Here is a 19,786-nt window from a genome sequence, read left to right on the forward strand (position 1 = left end):
ACTTCGTTTTTTATTCTTTCAATGCATACATTTTATTAAAAATATCTCCTTATAGATCCTGAGGTGATTTATGAGGGTCATTTTCCGGGATGCTTTTAACTTAACTCAGCGTATAAACATCCAAGGGGTCCAAAAAACCTCAGTCAAAAGCTTCTTTTTGCTGCCATCTAGTTATCATCCAGAAATTTGCAGCCGAAGCAGAGAGTTCCAAATCTATAGACATTCAAAGAGATCGATAAATTGATAGAGATATTCCTCTCATATTAACCAATCTGGTTAGTTTCCAGTCCCAGAAAGTCAGAAAGGTACTGCCCCTGGTGAGGCAAATATTATTCTTGTATAAATGTATTTGCAGAGAACGGCATTTTGTTTTTCTTAAAATGCATTCGCTGGTCCCAGCCTGTATTAGAAAAATGTGTTATCATTTAATGTGTCAAGGAATTCTGGTCTTCAGAGAACCGATGAAGAAAAAAGGGAAGGGCCGGAGCATAGTTAAGCATTTACAAATAAGATTTTATGAACTGTCAGAATTACCGTTGATGTAACTGCGTTATTTAATTTTTAAAAATGGAGTTCGTTGATTTTGATAAGTCACAGGCTGACAAAAAAAACCTGTTTGCTACGAGTTCAACCTTAGAAACCAACAAGGAAGCCACGGCTTAAACTGCTTTAAAATATACGGAACTAAAACGAATTCTTCTTTGAAATCTACCTAGGCGTGACATCATCACGTCGCTCCTCGCCACGCTCTTTCTCGCGTCCTGATTTGTTGACGTTCCGCAGTTTCATTGGTCCGATCTAACCCGGGTGGCGGGTGAAGTGTGCAATTGTGATTGGCCAGCGGGTTGCCTGCTCTGCTGGGCTCTGATTGGCCGCGTCGCTGTACCGGGGGGTTCTCTTTCGTGCCTATGGTTACCGGTGCGTGAGGAAGGTAAGGGCCGGGAGCTGCTTCGACTAGACCCCCGCCATGTCCCCCCGCTCCCTCGGTGGCCTCCTTCTACTACTGCTGTGCCTGCTTGGGGACGCCATCGCCGGGTGAGTGCAGTGAAGGAAGAAGTGGCCGGAAGGAAAGCCCGTTCCGGGCTACGGTTTGCAGGTGGCCCCGCGGTAGGGTGGAGCCCCCGTTGCCTTTCTTCCCCTTTCGCTGTTCTGGAAGGCCCGCTGGACCTGCTGCGTTCTGCCCCCCCCTTCCCCATCCTCCAATCTTCCACCTACTCAACCTCGTGTGCGGACAGCTCCCTCTCCCTCTGCTTCCTGGCTGTTTCTTCCTATGGAGAGTTGTAGGTGGTTATTGCTCTTTATTGGTTATTGGCCACCTAATGAGAAGGAAGGACCCACTGGAGAAGAGCCTACTGCTGGGAAGGATTGAGGGCAAAAGAAGAAAGGGACGACAGAGAATGAGGTGGCTGGATGGAGTCACCGAAACAATAGGTGTGAGCTTAAATGGACTCCAGAGGATAGTAGAGAACAGGAAGGTCTGGAGAAACATTGTCCATGGGGTCGTGATGTCGGACACGACTTCGCAACTAACAACAACAACAACAACATTGCCCTTTCCTCCTTCATCCCCCTTCGTAGGTGGCCAGGAAACATTTCTATTTCCTTGTGCCTTCATAGGTAGATGTGCCCAGTGTTTTAAAGCGCTGGGGAGGGTGAGGGAAGAGAGATGAGTCGTAGTGGACATGGTGTGTTAGGAGTACCGGTAGTCCTCGAGTTACAACCACAATTTAGCCCCCAATGTATGCTGCTAAGTGAAATGTTAGTTGAGTGAGTTTGCCCCCATTTTATGACTTTCTTGCCACCATTGTTAAGTCAATAATTTGCATTTGTTAAGTTAGTAACGTTGTTAAGTGAAGCTGGCTTCCCCACTGACTGGTTGTCAGAAAGTCACAAAAACTGATCACGTGGACCTGGGACACAGCAACTGTCATCAATGTGAGTCAGTTGTCAAGTATCCGAATGTAAATCACATGACCATGGGGATGCTGCGATGGTCATAAGTGTGAAAAATGGTCATAAGTCACTTTTTTCAGTGCTGTTGTAACTTTGAGCAGTCACTAAATGAACTGTTGTAAGTTGTGGACTACCTGTATAACCACTCAGGTTCAAATTCCTCGTCTCAGTCATGAAGCTCGCTTTAGACCTGTTACTACTTTACTTCTTTTCAGTGGCTGAATCCATATCCAAGTTTCCACTTTTACTTGTCCTCTACCCTACTGAAGTCAGGTTTTTGAATCTGCTATCTTTTTGGTTATTGACTTTCTTAGTACGGGTCCAATTATGGAATATTTCCTGAGGAAAGCTTAGCTGTCACCTACTTTTGATATAATTTTGTAGCAACAGGCATATGTCATTAAATAACTTTGATTATTATTCCCTTTATTAATTATTAATATGCTTTTATTTTATTGCATTTCATTTTTTAAAAATATAATCCTTTTGTTTCTTTAAAAAAAATGTAAGCTTCTTGAAAATTTTATTGAAATGTGGGAAATTTCTTCCACTCAACACATAGAGTGCATTTATTTATACTTAAGAGTTTTATTCCTGTTTCTGTCAATACATTCACGGGTGTATGCAACTTTCAATGAACAAATAAAGAATGGAATTTTATCTGACCTTTTTAATCTTATGCCAGGGTTTCCCAGTTTAGAGTTTTCTAGTTGTGTAAGGATTACAGTTTTTTTTCCCTTTGGTTTAGATTTGGAGGCAATCAAGTTCCAAAATTGCTTTGGACTACTTACAGTTTAAAAACAGAAAAACAACAAAGAAAAAAATCTGAAATGTCTGGACTACCATATCCCATATATTGACCCCCTTCCCCATAAATCTCCACCAACAGGATTCACAATTACCCTATCCCAAGGGGTGGGAGCACCATCATAGTTTTTAAATACTTCTAAAACATTATTACAGTGGGAGCTACATAGATCTTTGGGGGCTACTAGTCCAGATGGAAGACACTACAGCAGAAAGAACCATACTTTCTGAATTCTATGTAATTGATGGCATTGTTTGGTTGAAGGGACCTGGAGCACATTAACTCTGACTAATGTTATTTGACAGGCAGAAATCATTGGAGATAGATGGTTTAAGGTTTAAGGTTTAATTTATTTGTATGCCGCCCTTTTCCCAGAAGGGACTCAGGGCGGCTCACAACTCAAAAAGGGAGGGGAAATACAAACAGAGTTACAAAAACATAAAAACCATACATAGTTAAAAGCACAACAATCATACCATTCGAAGTGGGGCAGCGAGTCTTTAGCCCCAGGCCTGTTGGAACAGCCAGGTTTTAAGGGCTATGCGGAAGGCCTGGAGGGTGGTGAGGGTACGAATCTCCACGGGGAGTTCGTTCCAGAGGGTCAGAGCAGCCACAGAGAAGGCTCTCCTCCGGGTAGTCGCCAGTCGACACTGGCCGGCTGATGGAATTCGGAGGAGGCCTAGTCTGTGGGATCTAATTGGTCTAGTGGAGGTAATTGGCAGTAGGCGGTCTCTCAAGTATCCAAGTCCAATACCATGAAGGGCTTTGTAGGTGACAACTAGCACCTTGAAGCGTACCCGGAGATCAACAGGCAGCCAGTGCAGCTCACGGAGGATAGGTGTTACGTGGGTGAACCGAGGCGCACCCACGATCGCTCGCGCGGCTGCATTCTGGACAAGCTGAAGTCGCCGAATACTCTTCAAGGGCTGCCCCATGTAGAGCACGTTGCAGTAATCCAGTCTGGAGGTCACAAGGGCACGAGTGACTGTTGTGAGGGCCTCCCGGTTCAGGTAGGGACGCAACTGGTGCACCAGGCGAACCTGGGCAAATGCCCCCCTGGTCACAGCCAACAAATGGTGTTCAAAAGTCAGCTGTGGGTCCAGGAGGACTCCCAAGTTGCGGACCCTATCTGAGGGGCGTACTGTTTGACCTCCCAGCCTGAGAGGTGGAACACTTGGCCAATTAGTAGGAGGGAAGCACAGCAGCCACTCGGTCTTATCTGGATTGAGTACAAGCTTGTTAACCCCCATCCAGTCCCTAACAGCCTCGAGGCCCTGGCACATCACGTCAATCGCTTCATTGAGTTGGCACGGGGCGGACAGATACAGCTGTGTATCGTCCGCATACTGGTGGTATTTTATCCCGTGCCGTCGAATGATCTCACCCAGCGGTTTCATGTAGATATTAAAGAGGAGGGGGGACAGGACCGAACCCTGCGGCACCCCATACGTTAGGGGCCTAGGGGTCGATCTCTGCCCTCCGACCAACACCGACTGCGACCTGTCCGAGAGGTAAGAGGAGAACCACCGTAAAACAGTGCCTCCCACCCCCACCTCCCGCAGTCGTCGCAGAAGGATACCATGGTCGATGGTATCGAAAGCCGCAAAGAGGTCAAGGAGTACCAGGATGGAGGCATGACCTCCATCCCTGGCTCTCCAGAGATCATCAATCAATGCGACCAAAGCGGTTTCCGTGCTGTAGCCAGGCCTGAAACCCGACTGGAAGGGATCTAGATAATTGGTTTCCTCCAAGGACCGCTGGAGCTGAAAGGCCACCACTTTCTCAACAACCTTCCCCACAAAGGGGAGGTTGGAGACTGGACGATAGTAGTTTAGGACGGCCGGATCCAAAGATGGCTTCTTCAGGAGGGGTCTCACCACCGCCACCTTTAATGTGGGGGGAAAGACCCCCTCCCGAAGGGAGGCGGCAACAACCGCCTGGATCCAGCCCCGTGTCACCTCCCTGCTGTTAACAACCAGCCAGGAGGGGCACGGGTCCAGTACACACGTGGAGGCACTTACAGCTCTCATGGCCTTGTCCACGTCCTCAAATAACCTGGTCTTATGCCAGGAAGGGTTGTATAAGTGATAATCAGAAGTTTACCAGTAACCGGTGTAGTTTGCAAATGTCATAGATATACCAAAGGACATTGAATGCTGTGTATTCTGGACTAACTGTAGTTTGAAATGCTCTTAAAAGGAAGGCCTAGGTAGAGTGCATTGCAGTAATCCAATCGTGCGGTGATTAGGATATAAGTAATTATCTGAAGGGTTGTTAGATTCAGGAGTGAGCACATGAGAGCTATCTGTATTGGCTATGTAATCCTAAATATGATAGCTGAAATACATGTAAGACTATAGCTTTAAGATCATAGGTTAGTAAAAAAAAAAAACATGTGCAGCTATCCTTAGATAATAAGGCTTGTAGAATTTTTTAATTTACTTTACCATTGTTGTTGTTATCAGCTTATGGCAAAGAAGAACGTAAATTGTTTTTCTCCCAATATTTTTTAATTTGAGGATCATAAGAGGGAATAACCTCTTTTTGTTTTTCAGGAGAGATTTCTATAAGATTTTGGGAGTTCCTCGCAGTGCATCTGTTAAAGATATTAAAAAGGCCTACCGAAAACTAGCCCTTCAGCTTCATCCAGACAGAAACCCTGATGATCCACAAGCACAGGAAAAATTTCAGGATCTTGGGGCTGCCTATGAGGTAAGTGTATTTGGGAGAAGTCTGTGGTCAACATATGCATCCTGTGCTTCCTGGATGGTCCTCTTCAATGGAATTTTAGTAGGATGGATACTAATTTGAATTTGAAAGTTTATTTATAGGCTGCCCTTTTCCCTGGGGGGACTCAGGGCGGCTTACAACTCATGGGGAAGGGGATACAAACAATGACACATAAGAACAATACATAATTAAAAAGAACACAACATTCATACCATTCGGGTGGGGGTGGGTTGGGAGTAGCAACATATTTGTGACATTAATGAGACTTTTCTTCTTGAAAACTTACCTTTGTTTTCTTTAGGCTGATTTAATTGAGTACTTGAAAATGATTTATGGAAAGTGCTATTTTTTGTGAATAAGCAATAGAGGATTTTTATTTCTATTCAGTGTTTAAGTGTAGCAGATGAAATATGTCAAAACATGGATGTTCATTAAGTGATGTTTAAAAGTATAAAATTATGTGTTAGAATGTTGCATTGGAATTTAATATGCTGTTGCTAAAGAATACTTTCATTAATGATTAATTGATTAATGGCAAGAGAAAGATTTGTAGATGGCTATGTGCGGTGGGGAGCAAGCAGAGGCTTCTGCTTAATTTGTCAAATTTGGAAGGCAACTTATAACTGAGGAGAAATTTCCTGACAGTTAGAACAATTAATCAGTGGAACAGTTTGCCTCCAGAAGTTGTGACTTCCAACACTGGAAGTCTTTAAGAAGATGTTGGATAGCCATTTGTCTGGAACAGTATAGGGCAGTGATGGGCAACCTTTTTGGCGTGGTGTGTCAAAAATCGGCAAAAAATCGAGCATAACTCGCGTTGTGTGTCACTTCGACAAAAACATAATTTTGCGCAATTTATAGTTTAAACTACAAAAATATATAATTGCAATATATAATTGTATTTAATAAACCAAAAACAAATTATTTAACATACCTGCTTAGTAACTTCTTTGTTCATCAGTCGATTTCGTATGTTGCCCTTAATATTATTGAACTTGTTTGGGGTGCCGTGAACCAGGGCTGTGGAGTCGGCTGCTTCCAGCTCCACGTCCTCATCAACATGCCGCTCCAGCCCGCCCCTACTATGAATATTCCTAGTGACGCGAGGGCTGCTAATGGCGCTCACAGTTCCCGTTGGCACTCCGCTGTTCCCTGCTGTGGTGTGGTCATAACCGACAGTCCCAGTACAGGAGTAGACTCTCTGTGCCGGCCTGACTGGAGAGAGGCGCGCACTGTTCTAATCACTGTTCCCGCGCTCCTCTCCTGCGGGTCCTCCCTCGTCGCGCTGATGACGTGTGTGCGCACGGCACGCACGCCTTACCAGCAGCCCCTGGGCTCAGAAAGGGGCGACGGCGATACAGTAAGTGAGTGTGGGCGGGGGAGATCCAGCACAGATTCTTTCATCCTCGGCGGCCGTGCAGGAGCCGAGGATGAATCGCATGAAATCCTGTGCGTGTCACCCCAAATGGCTACGCGTGTCATAGGTTCGCCATCACTGGTATAGGGTTTCCTGCCTAGGCAGGGGGTTGGACTAGAAGACCTCCAAGGTCCCTTCCAACTCTGCTATTGTATTGTATATTCTTGCATTGTTTTGGGACATGCTACTCCAAATTTATGTATGAGGAAAAAGCTTTAATAATAAGATTTGCTCTGGCTGTGTGTAGCTTCCTCATACACACATCAGGATAGAAAAGTGAATAGCTAATATGTAACAGAAAAGAAAATAAACAGATGAAGCTGTTATGCTTCATTCTTCTTCCTCATTTCTGTCAGTTTCTTCTCAACCTTTTTCCTTGAACTAGAATCCTTTGGATAGTTAAGTACTTACCGGTATTAATTCCTCTTGTAGACAGTCCTGTAAAATGTATTATGACAAAATGGATTAACAATTCTGAACAAGCTGCAACATAATGTATGCAATTATATGCTATAATTTGGTAAGAAAGAATCATCCAAAATAACTATTTTTGGAGATTGCAAGGTAATTTTATCTAGGTGATCACTGGTTATATAGAGATAAAAGATATGTGAAGTATTATGAAAAGTGCAGTTCTGTGCACTGTTTTTTATAAAAGTATTACTAAATTAAATTAGACATATTTTTGACTATAGAGAATTAGGCAGCAGTTGCTAATGCATAAATTCTGGATGAGGGGAGCGACCACAAATTGCTTCCAGCTTGGAAGTTTGAAGATTAAATTCCAGAAAATCATTATAGTGTTCCTGAAATTGCCAGTTCTGTGAGATTTAGAGGAAAAAGAGTTGATATTGTATCCCAATAATCCCTATGTACTACAGTCACATTATTCTGTTTAGAATCTTTAGTGACATTAATGTTTTGTTTCTGCTAACCTTATATTTGTTTTTATAACACATTTGCTGAGGATATCTTTTAGACAGAAACCAATGAAACATGTTCCTATTTGTTGTTATACTATTTAAATATAGATGTAAATTTATAGATATAAATTACATTTAATTAGGAAAAGATTTAGTATGTGCAAATTGAATGTTTTAGAGAACTTTGGAATGTTTTTTTTTTCTTTAGACCAGGCCTGCCCAACTCATTGAGGGAAAAATGCCAGATTGATACCTTAAAAATAATTATGGTCCACAAAGGAGTAGCTGGCAAACTGATTAGCTGTTCAGTGGCTAGCAGCATAGTTGTGGGAGTTGGCCATATCCTCTGAGGCCTGGAGGCATTGGGGACACTCAGTAGTGTGTCTTTTGAAGCAGAAGTGGCTGTGAAATCAAGGCAGCAATATTCCACCAATATTCCTGGTGGCAGCAATATTTGGTGGCATTGGATTGGTTATTTTTTACCCCAAAAAAGCCTATGGGTCACATGATGATTTGTCCATTAAGGTGTGTCTTAATAGTTTTCCAGGATATAATTTTCTGAAAAGGAAACCATTTGTGGAATTCTGGGTGTGATACATAGGTGAGGGACGGACACAAACTGCTTTCAGTTTAAAATATTTCTTTCTGGAAAATATCAAACAACCACAAAATTATCAGATCTGTATCGTATGGAGGCAAAATGATAATTTTGTCCATTTTCCTTTTTAGAATAGCTTAAACCCATGATGGCAAACCTATGGCACGCGTGCCACAGGTGGCACATGGAGCCCTCTCTATGGGCACGCAAGCCATTGCCCAGCTCAGCTCAGCTCCACCAGGCCTCCCACCAGCCAGCTGATTTTTTGATCTCTGCCACGCATTTCTGGTCCCAGGAGGCTTCAGGGTGGCCTGCTAGGACCAAAATAGGGCGTAGGGGAGTGACACACACCACCACCACCCCGCCTAGGCCCATTTTTGGTCCCAGGAGGCTTCAGAAAGGTCTACTAGGGCCAAAACAAGGTGCGGGGGGGGGTGCGTACATGCCTGGGCGATGGGGGTTGCATGCATGCACGGGAGGGTGCGGGGGGATCCTGCATACATGCACTGGTGCGTTGCATTATTGCTGTGGGCACGCATGCAAAGTCACGCGCACACGTGTGATTGCGGCATGCAAGGAGAAAAGGGTTAGCCATCACTGCCTTAAACCTATATTAATACTTGCAATTTATGTCTCCTGCAGGTATTGTCAGATGAGGAAAAACGAAAGCAGTATGATGCCTATGGTGAAGAAGGGTTGAAAGAAGGACATCAAAGTTCTCATGGAGATATTTTTTCACAGTAAGTGTGCCTTGCTCCTTCTCACTTTTTTCCATGATAAAGTGTTATCTTACAGTATAATACAATGACACCTTTATTCATTAATTTCAGCCGTGTTACAATTATGTTTTGTTCAGCAAGAGCAAAACTGCAATGAAGCATCTAAAACTAGTTTTAAACAATATGAAAGACAGCAATGAGTAAATGCTATTAGTAAATGCCAGCAGAACAATAAAAACTATATCAGTTAGAAAGTTAGAGTTAGAAAGTTGTTCATAACACTCAAGTTGGGAACTTATAATGATGACCCTATGCAACCTCTGGAGAAGTTCTATATATGTTTGGAGTGGGAGATATATCATTCCAAGTTCTGCCTAGGATTCACCAAAGATCAAGGCCATCTGAGAAGAGATTATCTCTATTCTGAATTATTCTATATTTTCAACTCTGATTACTCCATGGACTTAGAAGCTATGTCATAAGCAGGAGCTCCAGTCTGACATACAGGCATTCACACTTTGCAAGACAAAAAAAGGCTGCTGGTTATAGCTCTGACAAGTAGCATTCTCATTGCTGTCCTACATGTTGTTTAAAACCCAAAGTGTCCTGCACACATTTCTGAGAAGACAAGTCAGGTTTCATTAATACATGCCAGGTCTACCTGTTCAGTTAACACTACGCCATGGATGAACCCTCACCAGGAATTGCTGTCTTGCAACAGAGACAATAACAGTCACATGCCATGCTATTTGTTTAGTTGAAATAACTCTGCCTTAAATCTGAATCTGAATGCTCAATTCCATTTAACATTTGGAAAACCACGAATCACTATGGGCACAAACTTAAGAAGTCAGTGGATTTGTGTGGAGGCATAGTTATCAGTTTATTTCAAACAAGTTACAGGCCTGGCAACAGAATATTAGAGTTCACAGTTAGTGTATTGATTGATTAGAAAGTGTATGTCACTTTTATCTACCAGACTCCTTCTGCAGGTGGTCCTCAACTTGCAAAGAGACCTATCTTGTGGCTACTTACAACCCAAATTTAAAGTTTTGACAGTTGCTGCCCTCCCCAGTCACATCACAGACCTTCAGGTGCTTAGCAACATGGCCATATTTATGGCATTTGCAGCATTCCAGAATCACATTGACTACATTTTGTGACAGCTTTGCCGAAAATCAGCATTTCTGACTCTTGACTAAACCATGGACCATTGGTTTGCTTAATGATGGTGGTATTTGCTTAATGACTGTGGTTTTGCTTAATGACTATCACAAAAAGGTCATAAAATTGAATCAGTCACATAGCCCACACTTTTATGATCACCATGTCTTACAACCATAATGGGCAAGCTCCATTATGGTCATTAGTCAAAGACTTCCTATACTTTTTCCTCTAAAAGAAAATATCAGTTTTTATAGGAAGCTGATGGCTGTTTTGCCCAGTCAATTCCATTTTTACAACCAAGGATAAATGTACTCTTATATGGCTTGTTTCTCCATAGCTAGCTAATAATTCCATGAAAGTTTCTCTAGAGCCCTGAACAGCAAATCAAGTAAGGAGGTTGTCAAAATAGAGTTGCCTGAGTTGCTGTAGAGTGTAAGGAAGATGGCCTTGATGAAGATATGCAAGCTCTGTTGCCAAGACAAGAAATAAAACATATTTTAAGTCCAGCATAAAAACCAGATAAGATTTGAAAGGGGCTGAGAAAGACACCTCACTAATTCACTAAACTGAATTATAACCAGTCTCCAGTAACAAAGGAAAAGTATTTGGCTTATCTCAATAAAAGAGCATAGTAGACTTGCAAAATTGATGTCATACCCACTATAACTCCACAGGAAGTCTAAAGCTACTTTTATTGAGATTGGCTATAATAACAGACTCTTGCAAGTCTGATTCTGTTATATCTTCTTCTCATAAGTCAGTAAATCTTATTTCCTATACTGATAGTTGCCCAAGTTAGTAATTCTTACCTGCTCTCCTGTAAGTTTAATAGAAAGAAAGCTAAATGAATTAATATTCGTGTCTTTTCAGTTTCTTTGGAGATTTTGGTTTCATGTTTGGAGGCAATCCTCGTCAGCAAGACAGGAACATTCCAAGGGGAAGCGACATTATTGTGGACCTAGAAGTTACACTGGAAGAAGTGTACTCAGGAAATTTTGTGGAAGTAAGTTAGGCAATTTGCTTAATCAATCTCCTTTGCTTATATAAATCTGTTTTTCAGGGGTCATTATTAGAAATAGTTTTCTTTCAGTTAATGAATATGAAGGAAACACCAAAAATATTCTTGGGACCACCTATGTGGAATTGCAGTGCATGGTAAATGTTAGGTAACTGTTTTCTGTTGTTTCAATGCTACATGCTTGTGAAAGAAAGAATAGAAGAGCAATTCAAATTAATCAGTGGCTTTATTTATACACAACAGGACCGTGTAACTTTTTTCTAGACAAAGACACTTTTTGCCTTTGATGACAGACATCCTCCAAAAAGTAATGAGTGGAACCAAGATAAAAACTAAACTTTATTTCTGTTACATGCATATTAAATTATATTTGAAATTAAGTATAATCGCTGTGATTATCATCTAAAGTGTAGGAATTTAGCTAGGATTTGAAGTCTCCCTGAGATTTTTCTTTCACATTTTCCCTTTTTGAAGCGTCACTAGCTCCATTGAAGTATTTTTGAAAAGGAAACTGAGTAAGTCTTCAAACATGGTCAAAGGATTCCTAATTCTATTGTGTGCTAAGATTATAAACCTCTAAATTGGTATTTATTTTATTAAATAATTTATTTAATAAATTATTATTTGTTAATGAGCTATTAATTTTAAATAAGGGAAAGTTCAATAATAATCACAACTAAATGCTAACAACTGAAAATCCAGGGCATAATTTGTGATTGTTTATATTAAGTGTATTTATGTTACAAAGTTTAAATAGCAGGTGTATTGTAAATGAGATGTTTGCTTTTTTTCATTTGAAAGGCTAAAGTGTTGTATATTGTAAAATTTACTTCCAATAACATCATTCTTTACCTGTTTGCAGGTTATTAGAAACAAGCCAGTTGCAAGACAGGCACCAGGGAAGCGGAAATGCAATTGCCGGCAAGAGATGAGAACAACCCAGTTAGGCCCAGGACGTTTCCAGATGACACAAGAGGTTGTCTGTGATGAGTGTCCCAATGTCAAGTGAGTTTGAGGTCCTGTGGCTATTTGGTGCTTGACTATCATACATAATTGTTACAAATAGCAGAGGGAGGATGGTTCCATTTCCAGTATGAGCCACAAGGTGGCATAGACTGTTGTTGGGTTTCTTTATGGCTTGAAAAGAGAACGGAGAAACTTTAGTGCTTGAAAATCTTCACGGTGATTGAAAGGCACCCATACAATTGCTCTGTCATTATAACATCCCTGGTAGATTTGTTCTGCCAAATAAAAGTTGCAATGCAGTGCTTCAAATTCTAAGTGGGGGTAGAAGATATATGGTAGCACCTGCTGACAATTCTTTAAATCAAATGTATCTTTTACTAAGGAGTGCAGTGTAGAAAGTACTATGCTATTCCAGGAAGGCATCGTTTTTAAAAGGGGTATCCAACAGGTGCTTTGTGAATATCTATACATCCGGCCTTCAAATTTTTACCCATGTAGAGCCATCCTTCTTATAACAGTGTTTCTCAATCTTCGCAACTTTAAGATGCATGCCCAGAATTCCCCAGCCAGCATGGTAGCTGAAGTCCACATGTCTTAAAATTACCAAAGTTGAGAAACACTGTTGTACAACATATATATTTAGCTAAGGTTTGAGGTGTTTCCTGTAGCTATGCAAATAAAGTTGTGCTCATAAATTTACGTAACCCTTGAGGAATTCATACATTATGGACTATTTTGTAAGTAAACAAAAGTAATCAAACAATTTTTAAAAGATTTATAATGTGATTCAAATTTAGCTATTAGGCATCTCAGAATAGCACAATCTTTAAACCATAGCAATGAAAACCTAATAAAACAGTGGTTTGCATCCTCTTAGTTCTTAATAATATGTATTACTCCCTTTAACATCAATGGTCCTAACAGTCCTAATTGCTCCATTTAACATCAACATCCTAAGCAGTCTATTAGGATAGTTATGAATGAAGCCCTTCATTTTCTCATGTGGTAAAGCTATCTATCCTTTTGGCAAAAAGTCTGCAAGTCCTGCACAACCTGGAAACTTTCTGATTCGGATTAATATCAGGGTTCCAAGTAACACCCCCAACAAAAGAAAACTCTTGAGGCTTGAGTTTCCTCAAAGTTCCATTTTTATTCGAGATGTCATATTGACACATCTAGGAAAACCCAAATCTGGAAGTTTCCAAGTTTTCCCCATCCAAATGAAAGTTCAAGTCCCTGCCCAGCACCAACATGTCCATCACATGACCAAATCAGGCACTGTCCAAAACTGGAGATGCCTTCCAGTCACACCATCGCAGGTGCAGGGCAATGTGTCCTTGACTCTCTGAGACAGGAATGTTATTTTGACTATATATCACCCATACTCCATATAATCCCCCCTCCCATTTTCCCAGAGCAAAAAATGGCAGGCCTGAAGGCCCAATGTAAAAGATAGCTTCCAGGACTGACACTTTGGTTGTCTAGAATGGGCTGTATGTTTGAGATCTCAGACAGGCTCAATGAGGTGGCAGTCAGGAAATTGACTGCCACTCTTGAACCTTTACTTTGTTCTGCAGCTGCTGAAGGGTCAACATAGCTTTAGGTATCAGATCATCGTCATGTTGAAAGGTCCAAGTGTGTCCCATTCACAACTTTCAGGCTGCCCAATATTTGAGAGTATGGGAATTTTTGAACAGAACAATTTTATTATTTCATTTATTGCTATGATTTGTTTTATGATTGTGATGTTCTTAGATGCCTGAACATTTAATTTCAATCACATGACAAAAATGTGTAAGTAAATTCATGTTCACTTATAAAATGAATCACATCTTAAAAATTCTGCAAGAGGTATGTAAACCTATGAGGGGTTTGTTTATTGCAAGGGGCATGTAAACCTAGGACCATAGCTGTAAGCATGAGTAGGCTAACATTTGTAAAATAAATAAAACACAATACAGTCTGAATGAAAATACTTAAAATAATGCAGTGTTAAAGGTGAATCTCTGCTTTCATATAAATATTTTATTGTTTGACTGTTTGATATTTTCCTGTTTCTCAGACTTGTGAATGAAGAACGAACGTTAGAAGTGGAGATAGAACCTGGTGTTAGGGATGGGATGGAATATCCCTTTATAGGGGAAGGTACATCTTTTAATTTTTATTCTTTAACATTTTACATCTTATTGGAAGTTTTAATTTATATGAGATATGAAAAACTTCAAATTGATGAAAATAAACTGGATGGAAATTTGGACTCTGCTTTATAAATATACTTAGAACATTTTGTGCCTTTGAAAAATTATTTCCAATAACATTACTAAAATTTAAATACACACAGAAGATACATATTCTTGTGCAGAAGATTATTTATCTTCCATATGTCATGACATTTTTTTTCTTTCCCTTTTTTTATTTTATAAGCTTTTTGGCCAATGTCTACATAATAATTTTCAAGGGAACTTGGCTGTGAGTTCCTATGACACTACAAATAGAAACCTTGTGGGTCAGTCTTATCATCCTTGAATTTTTTATCCCTGTCGCTGCAACACTACCTATTTTTATTCTTGTTGCCAGATATTTCACAATCTGAATAAATTGGATAATTATTATATCAAAACTATGTGCTAACCATAGATGTTTATGCAGAGCAAAAGAGGTGGTTTAATAAGATTTTACATTCAGTCTAACTAGTTGTAAGCTTGTATTTTTAGATTTTTGCCTTAATAAACCATACCAATTTTTTTTAGTTAACTGAATTTCATTAACTTACAAGGACAGAGTTTGAGGAAAAGGTCCCCATCTTGAGAGATCATGCCATTATAGAAATCTTAATGAAACATTGATCTAAGGCCGTGATGGCGAACGTGTGGCACGTGGAGCCATATTTGCCAGCCCCCCAGCTCCGCCGTGCATGTGCGCGCCGGCCAGCTGATCTTTGGCCTTCCGGAGGGTGGGAGGGGGCCATTTTCACCCTCCCCAGGCTTTAGGAAAGCCTCCGGAGCATGGGGATGGCGAAAAACAGGTCCAGTGGGCAAACTGGAAATTTGTTCCTGGGGGGTCCGTGCGCATGTACAGGAGAGGTTGCGTGCGCATGCACAAGGGGGTAGGCGTGCGTGATAGAGAGCATGCACACAATTTTGGCACATCTTTAGAAAAAGGTTAGCCATCACTGATTTAAGGTCTCATTATAAAGAGATGGTTTAGTTATGAAATATTTAAACATACCTAACACTTGTTCAAACTTCATTAGGAGAACCACATGTTGATGGAGAACCAGGTGACTTGCGCTTCCAAATAAAAGTTCTTAAGTAAGTTTGTCTGCTTTATGAAATAATTTACCAATGTTTTTTTCTATATTAGCTATCAATGAACACATTTGCTTTAGTGGTACTAGCAATTAACATATTTTTGCAATAAAAAATGTTATGCAGTCAAAGGCTTTGGTGGGCAGATTATTCCATTAAACCAGAGATGCTCCGACTGTAAGATTATCCTTTGGGGCAAGAAGTGCATAGAGCATTAAAAATGTTTGCTTCTGGGAAACAATGGTGGTCTGAAGCAGACTAAATCTTTCTCAACTATTACCAAAGACTAGCTGAGTCGAGTTGTTTCTGGAAAAAATATCTGCACTGAATGTTTAAAGGTGATTTCAAAGGAAACAAAGAGTTGCTATAAAAGATCTAAAAGTTTTTCTATGCCATATTATGACACATCCAGAGACATCTCACACGTATAAACACTAGTACATAAAATTAGAATTAATATCCCTGTGGTGTTAGGACAAATGCTAATTTAATTCTAATCATGACTCAAAAAATTACTTTGCATACTGTACTCACTCAAATTTCAAAATGATTTAAATGGATTTCTTCAGAAAATTAATACATAATTTCCAATTTGTCAGTAATTTTAAATTATAATTTTTAATTTCACGTGCTGTAAAAAGAGTGATTTTGCCATGCCTGAAGAAGTAAGAAATAAAAAATATTTATATTTTAATATGTTGACTACAGGCATCCAGTCTTTGAAAGAAGAGGAGATGATTTGTATACAAATGTTACCATCTCACTTGTGGAAGCTCTTGTTGGATTTGAAATGGATATTGCTCATTTAGATGGACATAAGGTAAGTAGAAGATTACTTTGTCTGAAAACATTTCCTTTTGTATCCATAATACACATGTTGGCATTAAGATATACTACAGATAGTCCTTGACGTACAACAGTTTAGTGACCATTCAAAATTACAATGGCATTGAAAAAATGTGAGTTATGACCATTTTTCATAGTTACAACCTTTGCTGCATCTCCATGGTCATGTGATCAAAATTCAGACATTTGGCAACTGGTTCATATTTATGACAGTTGCAGTGTCCTGGAGTCATGTGATCTGCTTTTGTGACCTTCTGACAAACAAAGTCAATGAGGAAGCCAAATTCACTTAACTATGTTACTAACTTAGCAACTGCAATGATTCAGTTAACAACTGGGGTGTCAAGAGTCATAAAATGGGCCAAAACTCACTTAACAAATGCCTCACTTAACAACAGAAATGTTTGGCTCAGTTGTGGTCGTAAGTCAAGGACTACCTGTATTGACATTATGATTATTTTTGGTAAAATACTTCCCACTTAAACATGTTAATCCTATTGAAAATCTTCAACATGTATGTTTTTTTTGTTAGGTCCATATTGCCCGAGATAAAATCACAAAACCTGGAGCCAAGCTGTGGAAGAAAGGAGAAGGTCTTCCAAACTTTGATAACAATAACATCAAAGGCTCCCTTATCATTACATTTGATATTGAATTTCCAAAAGAACAGTTGACTGGAGAACAGCGAGAAAGTATGTATAGTACCAACATAATGATAACTTAGAAAGAACATTGACAATTCATTACTAAATTCATTATCAACATATTAATGCTCAGAATGTAGAAATCTAGAGGGTACAATCTGTCCAAATGAGCCAGAAGTAACAGAAAGTGCCAGAACAAGGAGCTCCATGCCTGCTCAGCAAAAAAATGAGTCAAGAAACCAACCTACATACTGGTGTTAGTGTTGATTGTCTCTTGCTAAACAAAGAGCCGATGGGAATGCTTCCCTAAAGCAAACTGCAATTTTTTTAAGGAGGCGTAAAATATAAGCTGCCCTCTAAATGTAATTAAACAGGATGCTATGTCTTAGCAGTTAAGATCCTGAGCAGGTCAGCTGGAAGGTTGATAGCCCTTTTCAAGACCTGAGCATGCACAACAGGGTGAGCTCCTGTCAATTCCTGCCAACAATTCCCCAATTCCTGCCAATCTAGCAGTTCAAAAGCATGCAAATGCAAGTAGATAACTGGGTACCACTTCACTGGAAAGGTAACAGCGTTCTGTGCACCCTAGCATATAGTCATGCTGGTCACATGCCACAGAAGTGTCTTCAGACAATGCTGGCTCCCTCGGCTAAGAAACAGATGAGCACCATCCCCTATGGACATGACTGGACAGGGAAAACCTTTAACTTTAAATTTAAATTTAATAGCATTGGGGTATTTAATTACCCTAACATCTTTTGAGGGGAAATCTCTGACATCCCTAACTGACAATTTCCTAATTTTTTAGGAATGGGAAAAAACACTAAAATTAGGGTAATCTGGTAATCATGCTAACCATGTTTTTGATGCTAACCAGTTGGGAAGATTGAATAGAAGCAGAAGGAACATTGTGGGGAAGTAAACCTGATGGCTGTTTTTGTGGTTCTTAGCATAAAGAAACATTTAAAGGTTAAATATAGTCAAATAAAAATGCTGAACATCAATTAAGCAGATTTTAATAAATTCATCAACAACAAATAGTACTACGTATCAGAAGCTAATAAGATGAAAACAGTATAAGAAGCTACAGTGATCACATTAAAAAAATTCATGGCGATCTGAAAACCAGAAATGACACCAATGGAGAGAGAGGGCAATCAAGTACTCTGTGATTTCCAAACTCATTCCAAAACTCTACAGTTTTGGTTTAGAGATGCTAAGAACTATAAAAATAACTTTTGAAACAAAGTAGATTTATTTATTAAATTATACAGCCCCAAAGCAACATATACTTCTAAAAACAGTTCATTGTAGCATATTAAGAGATCTAAGCTAGGATCTCTTTTGGTTCAAATTTTAGAAGAGATACAGTAAATAGCAACCAACAAACAACCCATTATCATAAATTTGAAATTATTCATTATAGAATGCAATGGCTAATCTTAAAAGTAGTTGGGATCTTTTTCAGAAAGGTACCTGGCTTGTTCTCATTCTGCTGTAACTATTTGTCAAAACAATGTGATTGCCTCCTTTTCAAAATAATTGAATATATTCAGGTAGTCCCTGACTTACAACCGTTCATTTAGTGACTGTTTGAAGTTACGACCACACTGAAAGGGTGACTTATGACCATTTTCACACAGCCGTTGCAGCATCCCCATGGTCATGTGATCAAAATGCAGATGCTTGGCAACTGGTTCATATTTATGACAGTTGCAGTGTCCTAGAGTCATGCGATCAACTTTTGCGACCTTCTGGCAAGCAAAATCAATGGGGAAACCAGATTCACTTAACAACTGTGTTACTAACTTAACTGCAGTGATTCACTTAACAACAATGGCAAGAAAGGATATAAAATAGGGCAAAACTCACTTAACATAAATTTTCAGTTGTGGTGATCAGTCGAGGACTAACGATAGTATTATTGAAAGTTTCCTCTCTGAACTGTTTTGAGTAATATGCTGATTGAGAATTAAGAATAATGACTGTTTTTCCCTTAATATAGTAGCAGTCTCGAGTGTATTGTTGTATTGTGATTGTGATTTTATTATTTTGCAGGTCTCAAACAACTGCTAAAACAAGCATCTGTTCAGAAGGTGTACAATGGACTGCAGGGCTATTGAGACTGAGACAAATGGACTTTCTTGTGGATAAATGAAATAAGTACTGTAAACTGCAGTCTTTTCTGCTGGTCATTGTAGAACAAATGCAGAGGGTGAAGTAACCTCTGAAATCTTTTTTTTTTTTTTACAATAGCAAGGATAATTTTGGGATGGATCAGAAGACAACAAATGAAATTTCTTTATTCTGGATACAACTGGTGCTCTACTTGGAGCAATTAGGCTCCAACAGTTGAGAGAAAGATCGTGTTTTTAACTGAATTAGCACACTGAAGTTCCGTTTTCAAATATATTTTGATGTTACTTTCCTTGCCATTCTTAATGAGTTTTCATAATTTTTTCATGGTTCCTTTATCTTGTATCACCATGGTTGTGAGATGTTCTATGGCCCATCCTGGACTTACACCTATCCCTATCTTTCTTGTTCAAATCTGAGGCATGAGCAGATAACAACTACCTCTGCAAATTGCTGGCCTCTCTTCTGGTTAAACTGCCAGGTGTTTCTTGTTCTTTACAGTTGTAGAAGTGTTAGATTTTGCCACCATCCATAGGGGATCTTTGCAAGTTAA

At 39.7% G+C, this 19,786-nt stretch overlaps 1 protein-coding gene across 1 annotated transcript; it reads left to right on the forward strand.

The window, feature by feature from the left end:
* The first annotated feature begins 874 nt into the window (after nucleotides 1–874).
* Nucleotides 875–19,525, forward strand: DNAJB11 (DnaJ heat shock protein family (Hsp40) member B11). The gene is made up of 10 exons (XM_087725574.1): nucleotides 875–1,035; nucleotides 5,317–5,473; nucleotides 9,072–9,169; nucleotides 11,186–11,318; nucleotides 12,196–12,338; nucleotides 14,362–14,444; nucleotides 15,553–15,610; nucleotides 16,316–16,427; nucleotides 16,986–17,145; nucleotides 19,156–19,525. Exons 1-10 carry the CDS (start codon nucleotides 968–970, stop codon nucleotides 19,218–19,220), a joined length of 1,077 nt encoding a protein of 358 aa, XP_087581700.1. The 5' UTR covers nucleotides 875–967; the 3' UTR covers nucleotides 19,221–19,525.
* The last annotated feature ends 261 nt before the right edge of the window (nucleotides 19,526–19,786 follow it).

Source organism: Thamnophis sirtalis, unplaced genomic scaffold, assembly GCF_051295495.1.
Source record: "Thamnophis sirtalis isolate CommonGarterSnake01/CBP01778 unplaced genomic scaffold, rThaSir2_p1.2 scaffold_11, whole genome shotgun sequence".
NCBI lineage: Eukaryota > Metazoa > Chordata > Lepidosauria > Squamata > Natricidae > Thamnophis > Thamnophis sirtalis.

Bases quoted from the DNA above. Each gene is read 5' to 3' on its own strand.
- DNAJB11 (XM_087725574.1), top strand. From the start codon at position 968: ATGTCCCCCCGCTCCCTCGGTGGCCTCCTTCTACTACTGCTGTGCCTG. The intron at 11,319-12,195 runs GTAAGTTAGGCA...ACCTGTTTGCAG, and splicing joins ACTCAGGAAATTTTGTGGAA to GTTATTAGAAACAAGCCAGT. The intron at 14,445-15,552 runs GTACATCTTTTA...AAACTTCATTAG, and splicing joins ATATCCCTTTATAGGGGAAG to GAGAACCACATGTTGATGGA.